We start from the raw sequence: 17207 nt of genomic DNA, 5'->3' as shown, positions 1-17207 counted from the left end.
TTATTCAATTTTTGGATTTTTCAGAAAATTCTAGACATATTTCATATACAATGTCCTATACCTATCCTCAACTGTTTCAGAAATATTAAGTGTTTTTAGATTCATTGCAAAAATTAACATTAAAAAAAGATATACCCTGTATATGTTCCAAAGACAAAAATTCGAATAATTTTATCAAGGTTATTAGATATTTAGTCTCGCCGATGGAAAAAAACTACTGTGAAGGAACTGGACTGTACCTATTTAATTTGATGTCTACGTACATCTTGTATGTGGTTATTAATCGAGAACCTTTGACAAGGCAACCCTTATTATCCTTTCACACAAGGTGATCAAACGGGAAGTGAATTTAAAAACTTTCTATATTTTAATAATCATAGAATGACATGACAATTTCTACCTCAGTAATATTTTTGAAATAAACATTTTATTCTATGAAAAACTAAGTTCCCAGTAAACTGTATTTGACTATTTTTATTAAATGATTTTAAATTATGAATTTTTTAATGAAATACCATTTCTAATACACACAACGTCAAAAGTATTGGACTCCATGTGTAAAATAATTCTATAAAACTTTGTTTTCCTTACCCCTGTAAAAAAACTGTAGTTATTTAGAAGAAAAACGAAATAGTAAGCAGTTTCAGATAAGGTGTTACCAATATATAGTCAATTTTTGTAGAACATAAAATATATTTTGGTCATTCCTAGGTCAGCTGCTGTGCGTACAGCTCACAGATATCAAGAATTTGGAACAATAGAAAACAAACACACAGTGGACGTCCTTGAGCATCCAGCGAAAAAGACACACGTTATTTGCTCAGTATGCTCGTAAGACACTGTAATGTTTCAATTTCATCTCTCATGGTACACTTTTAAGATACTTCGAGTAATTTTGACGCCTATAATTAGAGGACGATTCCACTCCTTGTTAGAAGACCTTCACGAGATCCTGCTGCACTCCATGACACCGTGCAGCTCGTCTTAAACTGACATGGAAGCATAGAGATTGGTTTCTGCAACAGTGTCGAGGGATACAGAATACCAAAACCAGGTTGGCGAGAGTTGGTAGTGTAGAAAGTCTATGGACATTGTCAATAAAGACTAAATTTTACTCGTTCATTCCTATGAGGGGGAGACCGTAATGTTTTTTTTTTCTTGGGGGAGGAGTATCTCATTAATTCGAATAGCACAGAATATGACAAATCTAATTTATATCGAACACATCATCAGGTAAGCCCATTATGCCCCCTCTATGCAAAGAATTGGGTGAAAACTTGATCTTTATGGATGACAAAGCGCGAGCTAATTACGCAAGCAGCTTTCAGGCACGTCAAAAGATTGGAATGACCAGTTAACTCTTCTGATGCAAATCCCTACAATGAGAGATTTAGTGGCTAAAGCTATTCACAACCAGATTAGACCACTCTGTAGACAAGTAAACCGCAGGATCTAAAGAGGAATGGAGTTATATTATTTAAGGGATCATCAAAAGCTTGATTTTTTCAATGCACAAACTTTTGATGCAGTGAGTATTAACAGAACAGGAGTGAGAATTCATCTTTTATGTTTAAATTCTGCTTGAATCAACAGTAAGTGATACCAGTCTACAAATTTAACGGACATAAGAAAAAACGACAGATATTTTATACATACCAGCCTGTGCCAGAAGGTCTTTGTCATAGTGGTGCTGCTCGTACTCCGACATGCTAATTCTATGTACATTAATTTTAAGATTGTCCAGTGCAGTCTGGGTCGGAATTAATTTTCCACACTTTCTTTTGGCGAGCATGGGTGCCTTATTTAAATGCGTTAAGGTGACAATGGAGGGCAGTAACTTGCACGCCTCGCCGTCCACTTGCATTGGAATTGTTTTCGAGGTAATTATTTTGGCAGATCGGCACTGCGTGATGCAAGTTCCGTGACCCCCGGCTTGGAGCAGCGGCTGAAATATGAATTGGTTGGATTTAAGGGTTGTCATATGTGAACAAAAGCGGTATAGCAGCAGCTTCTGGATTTAAATACATTCATCCTCTGTGAAACCATGCAGCACAACATTTGCAAACAAAATTACTTTAAGTGTCGATCTTTGACAGTAGATCTAAATTGTAAAGAGAACTTGAGTGAATTTTTTTGGCGACATATTCTTAGAGCAAGTTATGACTTTACAATAGAATAACTAATATAAAAGCAGAAGGAAAGTACTTATTACATTATTGCTATTAGTTAAAGTCAATTAGATAATTTGTATTAATTACTTTCCTATGGATAATCTGTATGTGGTGGGTTAATTTATTTTCTAAAAGTGGTATTATAGATTTTCAAGAAAAATTTGAAATTGGAAATGGTATTATTATAGTATATTGGTGAAGCAATATTTTCCTCCCCTCCATTCACAGATTAGAAAAATAGTTATATAACATGTTTTAAATAAGTTTTGATTCTCTATTCAGCACTGAAAGGTCTGTTTCTACAGCAGTTAATGACTGACTTGAAACTATAAAAGATACACAGCCACACACAAAAAAAAGTTGGGTATACTTTTTATGCGACATATATCTTCCGTAGTAATTTGGCCTCCTGAACACGAACCTGGGGTCAGAATTGGCCTATCACGTCACAATTTTCTCCTAACCTCAAAAAACTTGTGAAAAATAGTGAAAATTGATGAAAATTTACTGGGAAAATTTGGAAAAAAATTTATTTCCACATCAAATAGTACATTTTTATGTAAAAGACTCTGCTGAATTCAAATCCACTGTCAGAATTGAGCTAGAACAAAGGATTTTTTTTCTAACCTCAAAAAACCGAGCAGGAATCGCTATTTTCAAATTCTGAGCGGATTTTGACCAGATTTTGTATAAAGGGGTTTTTTGGGTCGCTGATTACGAATATGAATTCACATTGTAAAAACTCAAGATGGCTGACCCAATATGGCGGGTGTACTTTTTTTAAATCCACCGATTTTAGTAAAATTTGGCATTATAAGGATTGCTGGTTGATCTCACCTTCATTAATCACACATCTGGAGCCAGATTTTCATAAATCAAGGTAAAAGATTCCACTCCGTCTAAAAATGTGACTCCGCTTAAAAAAATGACTTAAGGACTCTACACATGTAATGATGTGTAGTGTGATGTGCTTGTTTCCATGGGACAAGACAAAAAAGTTTCTACTTTATTCTTTCATTTATTTAGTCGTGCATGGGCTTATGGTATTCCAATTAGATTTTTTTAACTACTATGCAGCTTTCCTATGGCATTTAGAGGCTTTTATTTCTTAATAATTTTAAAGTTCAAGGAAAAGGATACATTACTGCCACACATCACATCACTGCATTTGCTTATGCTTTCAATCTAAAAATGTGACTTTGCCGAAAAAATGCCGCCTACTCGGCCTAAAATTATGACTCTGCCTACAAATTTTACCTTGATTTATGAAAAGCTGGCTCCAGATGTGTGATTAATGAAGGTGAGATCAACCAGCAATCCTTATGATGCCAAATTTTACTGAAATCGGTGGATTTTAAAAAAGTATACCCGCCATATTGGATCAGCCATTTTGAATTTTTACAATGTGAATTCATATTCGTAATCAGCGACCCAAAATATACAAAATCTGGACAAAATCCGCTCAGAATTTGAAAATAGCGATTTCTGCTCGGTTTTTTGAGGACAGAAAAAAAAGCCACAAGTTCTAGCTCAATTCTGACAGCGGATTTGAATTCAGCAGAGTCTTTTACATAAATATGTACTATGTGGAAATACATTTTTTTCCAAATTTTCCCAGTAAATTTTCATCAATTTTCACTATTTTTCACAAGTTTTTTGAGGTTAGGAAAAAATTGTGACGTGATGGGCCAATTCTGAACCCAGATTCGTGTTCAGGAGGCCAAATTACTACGAAAAATATATGTCGCATAAAAAGTATACCCAACTTTTTTTGTGTGTGTGGCTGTGAATTGACCGACTGATTTATTGCCTTAAACTCGCTGAAAGTACATACATGACGACTTAAGTGATCGAATATACCTAATAAATAAAAACAGTTGAAGACTGCTGCAAAACAAACCTATATTTGTCCAAATGCAGGTACGTGTTCTTGAGGGCTGCCTTTGTCGAAGACTCATCGCAACAGAGAACATTGAGATATTTACTAGATACTGAGGATAATGAGGATATAGTACAATGTCAGGCGGGGAAAATTGCCTGTAGAGTAGTTGTTTCATACAATATCAGTAGTTAAAAAAGTGCTGACTCTCATCACCATCCCGCTCAGAAACAAGGTATCTACAATATTTTACTGCATCGAGCATACACTATTTGCGTGGTAGAACATTTGTATGACCTATGATTAGTTCAGAGGAAATAGATATATCAACAGAAAAGTTGCAAACTATGCGAAAACCAAGGAAACCGAGGAATATCTTGAAACAACTTTTCTACCAAATATACAGGATGATTCATAAGTTATCCAAAAAAAATTGGGAATAGATGCGGCATGGAGTCAATATCGTAAAAAAATTGTAAAATCCTTATAGTTTCCGAGAAAAAAATTATTGAAGTTGTAGTACATTCAACCATAACAACTGGGACAACTGTAGTATCTAGCGTCATTTGCAGTACGCGTGGAAAGCCACGTGGCCTCTGCGACTCCAAATACTGATATCCAATTTCACAGTCGTCCTTGCGATACTGCTTACAATAGTTTTTTAGTAGTGAGTGTCAAAAATGGCCTACGTGTATAGCAACTCGGAGTTGATTGTTGATTGAAATTTTTTTTTTTGGATAAGTTCTGAATCACCCTGTATAAGGGTGTACTTACAAGATAGGTCGCCTTCTAAGAAAAAAATACATTCAAACAATACATTCAGTACCTCAAGGAAGGTAGGAGCAACTTTTCACAGGACGAGCTGCATCAACGATATTGGAGTTTGAAGTATGAATAGACCTAAATGCTACCAAAATTCTAGTGAAAGAAAATTTTAGCTAAAGCTGCAGACATCCAGAAAAGTCTATAATTTCAGACCACGGTTTAGAAGTTCTTGGAATTTGGAAAGGATTTGTACTTAAAAATCAAAGAAGGTAACTTCACATGAGAATAAGATTTGCAAAACGTTGCTGAAATTGACTAAAAGGTAGCTAAGCGGCTTAAGGCGTCAATATTTAAATTTTTTACCTGCATTAGACTCTATCCAAATTTGAGTGACGGAATAAAGATACAATTACTGTCATTAGATATCCTCAAATTAATGGCAATTAAAAAACAAAATTTATAGATTCAAATACGTAGAGAATTTTAGTAAAGGAATAATGTTAGAACATTATTGGTACTGATACCAGTGGATCAGCTACGATATGCATGTCTAAGAAGTTTTAGCAGTGATAGTTGTGTATTTAAGTACACTTTAAGCGTTTAAAAGAGAATAAATTCGTATTAATGTCACATTCACATCTAATGCTACTTAATAACTTTAATTGAAAAATGTAAAATTTGTACAAACCGAGTTTTGCAAACCTGCTCCTTATATGGCAAAATATCTAATCACCAGCTTCACAGGTTTTTCTGAAGAAGAGACAACTGGGGACATTCTATTTTTCTCGACACTCAACTGAATTAAAAAAAATATATATTGCTCAATAGAAAATCTAAAACCTATACAATTTAATTACGTGATCATCTTTTCAATTTTTCAAAAGATAGTCACGCCGTTTTTTGGAGAGATGGATTGAAGGTAGGGAAAGGATTGCTTTACAATATAATATTTTAAAAAGCAAAGGTACCTGACTTACTGTTTCAAACATCTTTCTTAAAAATACCTAAATAATACCAGATACATACGGACCGCCCGGTATATAAGTTTGTTTTGCAATTTTTGCAATATGTGAAGTAAGTATTAAATAATTATTTAATATTATTTTAACCCTGTCTCAGAAAAGAAAAAAAGGGAAAATAAAACACAGTGCAACAGAAAATAGTAGGTGTGAGCTATCCCTAACTTACTCACAAGCTGATATGTTGTGAGACCGACGACTTCGATGAGACCATCTTCAGTGCTTGGTTCGGAGGCGCCCATCGACCTATTCCAAGGACGAGTACCCCCACCATAACTGGAAAAATTAAAGTTAATGTTAATATCTTCAAATTTGGAGATAAATGAAATTATTGAATTAGAAAAAAATTTAAGCAATCCTGAAACAAGTTCAGACTGCGAAATGTTCGAAATATTTGTAAAATGTATGTAAATGTAAAATAATAATAATAATAATAAAAACGCTTTCCTCCAGTTCGTACATAGTTTGTAATATTCATATTCATAATATCTAATAATATAGCTCTATATTCAATATGTATAAGTAAATCAAACTGCTATAATTAGAACGTTATATGACAAATTGCGAATTTTAATCTAAAAGCTTATATTTTAAGCTTATTTAAATTAAAATCTATCCAAATTTATATTATTACATAAATTGCATAGAAATATAAGTAGAAAGTACTAACCAATTATAATACGCTATTCGTTAATAACACAAAATTTTGTTGAAAATATTCAGAGCTATAAATACAATCCCTATAGTTGACAATAAGATTGAGCTTTTCTATCACTTAAAGATAAAAAGAATCTTCTTCAGTAGTAATAATCTTAATAAAATAATTTTTTTATATTTTATCAAATCTAATATAACTAGTCTTTGCAAAAAACAATACGTTTCACGTTATACGGGAAAAACGTTATCATAAATAGACAATCAAGTAAATAAATAGTAGTAATTTATGTTATCTGTAGTCAAGCCGTGTGCCGCTCTATGCTCACGATACGTAATGCTATTTACTTCCATAAAAATGTGTGCCACACACTCCTCCAAGCAAAGCGTCAAACTCTCTTACACACGCAAAAACGACGATGAAATACACGCGCAACGTCCTTGGACGGCAAAAAACTTGAACTATTCACCGGTACGCCAGGACGATAGGGCAGGCATTGGCGTGCCGCTAGATACGTATCGAATAAATTGATTGATGCGAAACTTCAGATTAAAGGGAGACATGTAAAGTATTTGATGCTTCGGCACATTAGTAAAAATGGCATCTATTAAAAACTTCATCATCCCTGGCGTTCTGGGCATAATGTAAGTTTCACTTACAACAACAAAAACAAGCGTGCGCAGGTATTATCGATCACCAAATTTGCTGAAGTTTATAGTTTAGACGCTAAATAAAACCAACTTTTTAATTTTCACCTTTGAGAGTCCGTAACTTGTTAACGAAGGACCGTATGAAAAAAATTTATATGAAGAACTGATATTATTTTGACTTCTCTATTTGTATTCGACTATTTTGTATGAAGTACCGGGTACATCATGCATATTCTTATAATGTAGAGTGCAGTTATAAGAACGGTTGTGCCATTTTTTGTTTGAATAAAATTACATAAAAGAAAACCCGGCCTACAGCCAACCTTGCACCACATTGCAGCCGCTTTAACATTTCCGATCTCAATACATGATTAATTGCTACAAGTTTGTGGTAATTCGAACTTTAAAATTTGCTTATTTTTAAAATGTGAAAGTTGATTAACAATATGTGGATTTTGATACATTTTCAAACAATATTGTTCGAAAGTTTGACACTACTTAGATGTCCTTATTCGTGTTATAATTTTGTGCATTCTCATGACTATTTATTGCAAACTAAATTAAAGACAGGAAAAGCACTCCTGACCGTTACAGCACCGTTTGGCTCAAGAAGCAACTTCTAAAGGCGCCTTTTAGGCAAGACTTGAAACTTCCAGCGAAAAGCAGCTCGTTTGCGAAATGTCGTGGATTAGCAAAGTGAATGGCGAAACGATTAGCGAAGTGTAAATGTGAGGAGGCGCGAACGAATTGACTGCTTAAGGGTTGCGCAACACTAATTATAAATACGTTCTAACTAGGGAGTCGGCATTAGAGTCTGTAAGGATTAGTTTGACTATTAAATGGACCGTTAAAAAAGTTAAGGATTTTCCAGGCAGTAAAAAAATTGCCGAAGCACTGTTTCAAGCAGGGGAGGGTTTTAAATTAATGTCTTTCAATTTAACCACGAACTGTTCCTGTGGTGGTAGCAGGGGCTGATTAAGAGAATGGGATTCCTGAAATTTATTGGGTGTGCTTGTATAAAATATATTCCAAGTGAAGGTAATAGTAATTAAACTTACACAAAATCCAATATGACATTTGATACTAACAATATATAACAAAGATATCAGGTATTAAATGAAAATTATTGTAGACGTGTATTGTTTATAATTATGCAAAAACATATTTAAATAAAATATCAAATGGAAATTATACAATTCAAAATATAATAATTAATGACAATAGTTACTTTATTACTCATTACTCACAGCATTTTCACATTTTAATAGCGATATATGTTGAAAAGAGGGAAAACTTTATTATATTTTAGTTTGTGAAAGTCATACTTGATAAAAATGTGTGCTTTTGTTCAAATGCAGAAAAATGTAGTTCTATGTATTCCCATATACAGGGTGTCCCAGAATAACGTATACAACGGGATCCCACAGATTCGTGGACTCAGAATAGGCAGATTTAGGCTAATTCACTTATATCCGAAATGGCTTCCTTTGGCCGCCAGATAGCCTCAAAGTTCAAGAAACATTTTGAACTTTGCGTAAATAACTCGAATACGTATTATTCGATTTTGATTATTTTTGAGGTGTGGACTTTTGCTTTCAATCTACACATTTTGATGTTATACCGAGTGTTTTTTTAAAACTTACAACTTCTACAAAATTGATGTATGGTGATAATATCCGTTCATAACTTTCAGGCAAAATAACAACTATTTTTTATTTGATAGGTGATACCATTTGGAAGATTTTCTTATAGAATCTTGATTAAACGAGCGGTTTGAACACAAAAAATATTTTTTAAATGTTTACATTATCTTGCCATCCATATTACAATACTTAACAAAGTGCTAGTAGGTACCGATTTTGTAGGTTGTCTGTAATTTCGGTTTAATCTTTGTCACTGTACCTGCCAATTTTGTTTTATCACAAGTGAAATATTAAATATTCATAACGAACATGTGCTCAAGAAAATGCCACATGCTATCAAAGTGAAACAGTATTATAAGCAATTTCGTATCAATGTTTGGTTTGGAAAAATTATTCTGTGTAGGTGTAGTTGTTTTTTTCATATATCAAAACATTTTATTGAGAAAAGCTATTTACAATTCAATTTTATTTGCATATGCCAAATTATAATCAATTAATATATTTCTAACCAATTCTTAACAGGGTACACCTAGGGTACCAGGGTATATGTTGACCCACTTCTATTTCATAAAATGAAAAATAGACAAGTTTCCCTCCTCTCAATTCCGTCACCCCGTATAGTGGACACGCTATATGGGGTGTTCTTCCAATAATCTCCTGTACCTTACTAATTTGAGAAAAAAGAAGAGTTATGCAAAGATTGTTTCAATTTTGGTAGTGCACCTGCCAAAAATGTGTACAGTTATACTGGGTATTTTGTATGGCCTGGGCGCTATCGATTTTTTAAATGGAACATCAAGTTCCAAGTTTGATATAGCTTTATGTTTAATGAACTGTTTTCGAAAATAATTCAGTTGCAGCGTATCTGGTAATTTCAAATATCCCCTAATGAAGAGAGATCGCGGTTCTCATTGTTAATTTCAAATTAAAAAGCTCTTTTTTTTTGACTAGTCTAACGTGTTACTCTTATAACGAGTCTTTTGTGAAGAAGGCAAAATTTACGAAATGGAATTTGGAACATATTAAAATGTTATACATATACTTTCAGTTTATGCACCTAGAATTGAATTATACTCCTAACACCCAATCAACTGCTAATAATAAACAATTATCTTTGCTGTTTTTTACCTGTCCATGTTTGTCAATGGAGAGAATAAAAAAATTCAAATTATTCCTTTGAATGGTCACATTATTTAAGTCTCAATACATCAGGGGACTATTTTTTGAAAGTACTTCAGTTTTCACTTTTCATTTTACAAATGTAAAAAAGTGAAGTGTAATTCTGTTTTATAAAAAAATGTAGGTACTTTACATAAATATTATGCATTTTAAGAACCTTCAACTATTCATTTTCACTGTGCAGATTACCAACTACTTTTTTTAATATAAATTTTGAAAACAGAAAATCGCCACAAAAGTGAAAAATAAGGAGTGAAAAGTAGGTACTTACAAAAACAGGCCTCGGGTTTGTATTAATTATTATATTTACACATAATTTTTAGTTTACTTTGGATAATTAATTACTATCAACTGTTTACTGGATATAATTCAATGCTAATAGGTGCATGTTGCCCAAAGAGTAGTTGCTTCCCGCAATATCAGCAGTTAGGAAGTCTTGTCTGTGGGGCTAGATATCTTTTGCATATTTAAGTGTCTGGTATCGAAGAATTCATTTAGTAACATTTTTTTTAAATTTGGTGGAGCAAAGAGCTCTTAGAACTCTGAGCATGACAAGGTCAAATTTGTACCAATATTTTATTTAAAAACAAAAAATTTAAACAAAAACATAAAGCAATAACAGTATCTTAGAGATGAGAACTATATAATACTGGGGAGAAACATGTTTTTACGAAATATTTAGATATAGGCTTTTAATTTCTGAAATAGAAGGGACTAATTTTTATATCCTTCAGAAGTACGTTATATCAAAGACATAATCTTTTCCTCTATCCACCTCTGCCTGAATGAGAATCACACTAAAACGTCATGCTCTTATTTTTTTCTACAATGTATATCCTGCAAATGTGTATTATGAAAACGTATCGCGTCTGTTTTAAAATATAACAATTTAACAGGTTCATAGCGTGCTTTCGAGTGATACTGTCAGCTGCAGATGTCACATTTCGTCCTGTGTGGCGAAATTTGTCAATTCCCACTTTGTATCTAAATAATGTTGTGACACGTCAGTGATGAGGGTATAATTTCTTTTTAATTCAAACAACTTTGTACAGGACGACGTTAAGTAAGTAAACAAGCCTCACAAAGCTTTGATGCGAAACTTTAGTGTAACGGTATTTAGTAGCTGCAGGTAGGTCTGATACGTTTATTTTTACGTTGAAATGTAAATAATATTTAACGATGTAGGGGGTATCTAACTAATGTATTTTACGAGTTTGAATGGTAGCAATGGGACCATTTTTATATCGATTAATGTATAACATAGGATTTAAACACGCAAGTAGTATCAATAATAATGCACAGTAACACTCTTTACAATCAATAAAATCGAATAGCTGAAAAGTAACGCGCAAATGTTTAGACATTAACAGGCGTTTGAAATCAACTGGCAAATAGGAATAATTATAGGTAGTTTATCATATGGTTCGAGGAATATTACATTGTTTTCATTTTCATCGTTCATATTGATATTTTAAACAGGTTTTATTTTTATGCAAAATATATAATACTTGAAGGTCTTATTACTTTTTTCAAATTTGCTGAAAAAACATAATAATAATAATAATAATAATAATAATAATAATAATAATAATAATAATAATATGTTTATACAGACACATCTCAAAGACCTTTGCAATGTAGACAATATGGCAATAGGACTATTGCAGGACTCCACCCAAAGTTACCTTGGTTTTAATTCTACTTACTTTCTATTAATAATAACATAACATGCATGTTGCCACTAACAAAGAGCGAACATACCACTTAGGTAAGAAGCATAGAAAAAGATCACGAAATATTAGTAATAATAAAGTGACTCAAAAAGATCAAAGTATCGTTTCTACAGGGCGAGTCGACAGAAGAGTCACACCAAACTCCAGGAATGGATTTTACACGTCAAAATAATAAGAAAAAACTCAAATGTTATGCGATTTTGATTTGTTTTGAACCTATGACGTACATTTCAATAAAAAAAGTACTGATATTCTATTAATCATAGTATTTATTGACTAATTGTTCAAAAACACCACTATTGATCTTTAAACACTTTCTGCTTCGTCTACTAAGGGCGTCTGTCCTTTCGTGACTGCTGAATGTCTGTCTTTAATAAGTGCCAATATTGAAGATACGTCGAATTAGCGCCTTCGACTCTTATTTTTTACACTTTATTTTTGAACCAGACTTATAAATAGTAATCTAGTGCTGTGAGGTCTGGAGAGTTTGGAGACCAATTAATAGGACCACCGCGGCTAATTCAACGATCTGGAAAGCTCTCGGTCAAATGTAGCTTGTCTGGACGAGCGAAATGTGCAGGAGCTCCATCGTGCGCATTCTCATGTTTATAGGAACATCATCTAGTAGTACTTGTAATTCCGTAAAAAGTATGCGGGATACAAAAGATGATTATTGTTGATCATCGACAAAACTCGACACGCTTAGCATAATCTTCCAGTTGTTGGTGTTCTACTTTTTGAACATGGTACGGATATAAGCTTTGCTCTTGAAGGGTTTTTATTACTCTTTTTTGTGGAATGTCCAAAAATTCTTCGTGAGCTGATAGTTGCATTATCTAATACTAGACACAGAGTATTTTCTACTTCTTCTAAACCTTGTTGATGAGCTTGTTCAGATACTAGCACTGAGAAGCTTTCTGGTTCCGCACAGTTTGTTGAAAATTTTTATCAGGATGTGGAAACCATTGACGATAGTCTTCAACAGCAGCATTAGCATTCTCATTACAAAAACTATAAACAAACACCATATTTGCATATTCTAAATTTGAATAAGTTCTTGTCATTTGGTAAAACTTTGATCGTACAAACGTATAATTAAATGTTAAACTATTACAACATAAAATGACATGATATAACTTGAAAATAAATGAAAATCGCATTTTAATTTTTTCTTACTATTTTGACGTTGAGAATCCATTCCTGGAGTTTAGTTCTTCCGACTCACGCTTTATATGCTGTCGTTTTTCATAGCTGATTTTTAGGGGGTTTATTAAAATTGACTCGTATGATCTAGACATAGCATTCTCTCTCAAAAACCATAAGAATAACAAGAATAAAGGTAGTAATCTGAGCACCCGGAATGAATTTTCATACACTCCACTAGTGAATTAATTTGAAACCAAACATAACCCTCGCGATATTTCTTAGAGACAAAGAGAAAACCTCGCATCCGTGGGAGAAATTTTCCGACTCGATTTTTTTGCATATTCAGATTCCTGAGATGTTCCTTAACATGAATCAAGATGATGCCGGCCGGAAATCTGATGCCCATTTATTTAAACAAACTTTTTTTAAACAAATTATAAAAATTGGTTTTTTCACTCCGGATTTTAGGTTTTTCGGCATATTATGAACAAAAAAGTTCCTATGCACTTTGCCTCTAAAATGGATACTTTTAAAGTTATAAACAATTTAAGTTACTAAAAATGCGAAAATGACGATTTTCAACCGCCGATTTCCGCGTTAAAAATTGTTAATTTTTATGTTGCCAGGTACCTAAACTAAAGTTTAAACATCCTCCTACAAGATGCTGAAGAGTTTTTGGGACTCGCATTATTCTAAAGCCTTGTTTTTTTATTGTTAATTAAGCGCTATTAGCCGCGCGCGCGCCTCTCTCAAACGCGGATTCGCTATTTCGTCTAGCGGCTTCAGATTATTTTTATATCTGAATTAAGCAACAAAGAGTTTGATGCATTGCAAAGATTATGCCTAAAAATATTAAGTAAGCAAGGCAACACAGCCGATGAAGCTAGAAAATTAATTTTCTGTCATTGTAGCGGAATGGGTATTAATTTAAGTAAAATACCATGCACTTCCGATGCATTGAAATTACACGTCTTAAGAGCTACAAACGTACATATGGAAAAGTCCAATTTTTCCACAATATCAATGTTTGGATTTCACAGTTTTTGGTTATCACAATGAAACAGGTGAATTAAATGTGCAAAAAACTGTAAGATTAAAGCTTGTTCTTATGATTGTAAAATAGAACAGTGTGAGAATTCTTATTATTGAATAAATGTGTGATAATAATAATATGCAGTATTAAATAAATGTTCTTTAATAAAAATCAAATATATTTGATACTATTGCCGTTTTATTTTTTTTCTGCACTCTATTTGTACAATTTTGAATTAATTAAATAAAATTATTATGAATTATGAAAATTAAATAATCAATTTTTACATTATTTTATGAGTAGTAATAGTACTTAGAATGCTAAATTCAAAGAACATAAGCTGAAGCCGCTAGACGAAATAGCGAATCCGCGTATGAGAGAGGCGCGCGCGCGGCTCATAGCGCTTTATTAACAATTAAAAAACAAGGCTTTAGAATAATGCGAGTCCCAAAAACTCTTCAGCATCTTGTAGGAGGATGTTTAAACTTTAATTTAGGTACCTGGCAACATCAAAAATAACAATTTTTAACGCGGAAATCGGCCGTTGAAAATCGTCATTTTCGCATTTTTAGCAACTTAAATGGTTTATAACTTTAAAAGTATCAATTTTAGAGGCATCGTGCATAGGAACTTTTTTGTTCATAAAAAGGGGCAAAAAAAATTTCCGGTGTGAAAATTTTTACAATTTGTTTAAAAAAAATTTGTTTAAACAAATGGGCACCAGATTTCCGGCCGGCATCATCTTGATTCATGTCATCATCAACATTCAATATCTCACGAATTTGAATATGCAAAAAAATCGAGTCGGAAAATTTCTCCCACGAATGCGAGGTTTTCGCCTTGTCTATTAAGTACTAATATTTTTTACTATACATATTTCCTAAGACGATCCTAATTTTTTTCCATAAGAACTTTATGTAGAATGTTTATAATAGTTTTTTTGTCGATAGAATTCACTGACATCGCTGTTCTAAATAATTATCGATATTTGCGTTTCTTAAGTTTGTGTTAGCGGGTTTCGAAACTATATTTTTCCAATATCTTAAAGTACATCGTTCTTGAACCTCATTTTAGGAAATTCTGATCCCGAGGCTAATCCTATCATTATTACATCCTTTTATCCCTCAAGCAGTAAGATGTTCGGACACCTGTACTACCCATATAGGATGGCTTTTTGTATAAGATGTGCCGTATAGGGCGCCATTTAGTTTCCTTTAGACAAGGATGACTAGAAATCATTCCGTTCCTTGCCTACCTAAAGCTAATCTTAGATTTAAAATATTACTATTTAACAGTAAGCAGAAACAATACAACACATGTGACTTTAAAACTGGAAATGTTTAAAGAATCGGTAGTGTAACGCTAGATGTTACGAAAATACGTATGTGTATAACTTTCAAAGTCTAGCAAATATTCCGCGAGCGACCGCTGGGCGCAGGGGTGGTCCGATCGGAGTAATTTTGCTGTGGTTGTGTAGGCTGGACCTTTCTGCTTTGAATAGAAGCAGTCTGTGCATTCTAGGATTAAGGGGTCGGCAATAAGGAGGAAAATGGTGAATATCTACATTTTGTATGCTTTTATAAGTTGATGTTTGAGTGAGTTATAAGTAAACTTCGCATGAGTACGAGTAAAAACAAAAAAAAAGACAGAGAAATGGAAAATTTGTAACAATGATTTGATAGAGTTTTGTTGATATGTTGATAAGGATGTACAGTTAGAGTGCATGTAGCGTTTTCGATTCGGAATAGAAATTTTATGATTCTGGGGGTAAGTATGGGGTGACAAAACCTTAAGTCTCATTTTTTTACACAAGATATCGTATAAACGTTTTAAGTATTATTATTATACAGGTACTTTTTTAAAATACATTCCACAGTATTCGCATAAATACCTAAATAAATTAATTTTAATTAAAATTAAAAAAATGTCCAAATTCACAATTTGTTTTTGACTACCTTCTGCCTCATATTTGTCTGAAGAGAGTCTTGATATTTTTTATCATAATTATCCATCAGTGTACTTTTTACGTGGGGTTTCGGAAGTGCATAATAATGTACGTATTTAATTAGTGCAGACTAGAAAATTTCATTTTAATAAACAAACGTACTTTGCTTGAAAAGCTTTGAAAAACAAAATAGTGGGCATTGTATGCTACGGCAAAATTAAATTTTACGTTATATTGTTTCGAAACGGTCACCGTAGCGTGTTTTAAACAATTACTGTATAAATAACAAAACAATTACGTTTAGTATGAATACGGAGAATTTTAATGCGTTGCCTAAAATGTAAATTAAAATTAAAAATAGATTCTGTCGTATTTATGTGTAGTGAAGGATATACTTAATTAAAATGTTCGAAATTAAAGGCTTAGAAATAATATAAGTTGGGAATTTTGTGTATGTACTAAAATAATTATAATCTCGGGTACAATTAACGGCATAAAAAGTAAAGATCATTAAAACATTTTTATATATTAAACATAATTAACATAATTGCAACAATTAATGTAAAAAGCGAATCAGATACTTTGTTTTCTAAATGAAATAAAAAGACAGAATGTATATGCATGCGATAAAAATTTATTCTAAACATGTTCTCCAAAAATATAAAAAAATCATTTAAAACAGTTCAATAATAATATAGCTGCAACCTAGTTTACAATATTAGCACACGAAATTTACAACTTAAATGTTACAATGTGCCCTGAAGAAGTTTTACTTTAAACAAACGAAAAGTTGGCTTAGTTGCCATCTGATTTATTTGTCCTGATTCCGACGATCTTCTGCCACATTTTATTGGTTTCTATTTTTTATACTTATAATTACTGAATAATTTTGTAAAATATGAAGATTAACTACTACAAATTGGGACTACCATTAAGAAAACTATAGACTAGTAGGCCGTCTCTGCCAGTAAGTACAAAGCAATGGTTCTGTACTCAGTAGAGTAGCATTGACAATTAAGTCTAAGGACTTGTTAGGACAAGGTGCGTTCTAAAATAAACAGTTTTTCAAAAATGGGCATTTCTAGTGAGGCCATCTATTGACAATTACATGTCCCGGAAAGGTAGATCCTTCACTGATGTACTCTCAAAATTGCATGATGTTGGGACGAATAGAAGCGGAGTTATTGCGTCTGAAGTGGCAGTATGTTTGTCATCGGTACAAAAATGAGCATCGAACAAAGAGCTAATATTAAGTTTTGTTTTAAAAAACTTTCACCGAACGTTTCAATTGATGAATCAAGTTTATGGCGATGATTGTTTATCGTGTGGCATGACTGGTATACCTACGCTGTTTTAAAAAAAAAAACGATTGTGAGGACATAAATGATG

The 17207-nt window shown here is 32.7% G+C and overlaps 1 protein-coding gene across 7 annotated transcripts in view; it reads right to left on the bottom strand.

Moving 5' to 3' along the window:
* LOC108913671 (eye-specific diacylglycerol kinase) overlaps window positions 1-17207 on the bottom strand; it is a 674863-nt gene that overhangs the window by 45055 nt on the left and 612601 nt on the right. For all 7 annotated transcript variants that reach the window (XR_002763331.1, XM_018719260.1, XM_018719268.1 and 4 more), the window contains exons 10-11: window positions 6008-6110; window positions 1657-1945 (exon numbers count right to left, since the gene is read on the bottom strand). Coding sequence is in view for 6 of the 7 variants with exons in the window: in XM_018719260.1 (XP_018574776.1) it covers window positions 1657-1945; window positions 6008-6110 (392 nt within the window). In the remaining variant the exon portion in view is untranslated. The remainder of the gene's footprint in view (window positions 1-1656; window positions 1946-6007; window positions 6111-17207) is intronic.

Source organism: Anoplophora glabripennis, unplaced genomic scaffold (genome assembly GCF_000390285.2).
Source record: "Anoplophora glabripennis isolate ALB-LARVAE unplaced genomic scaffold, Agla_2.0 scaffold34, whole genome shotgun sequence".
NCBI lineage: Eukaryota > Metazoa > Arthropoda > Insecta > Coleoptera > Cerambycidae > Anoplophora > Anoplophora glabripennis.
Note: the sequence above shows the minus strand (reverse complement) of the source record. Positions and strands in the feature narration are given on the sequence as shown.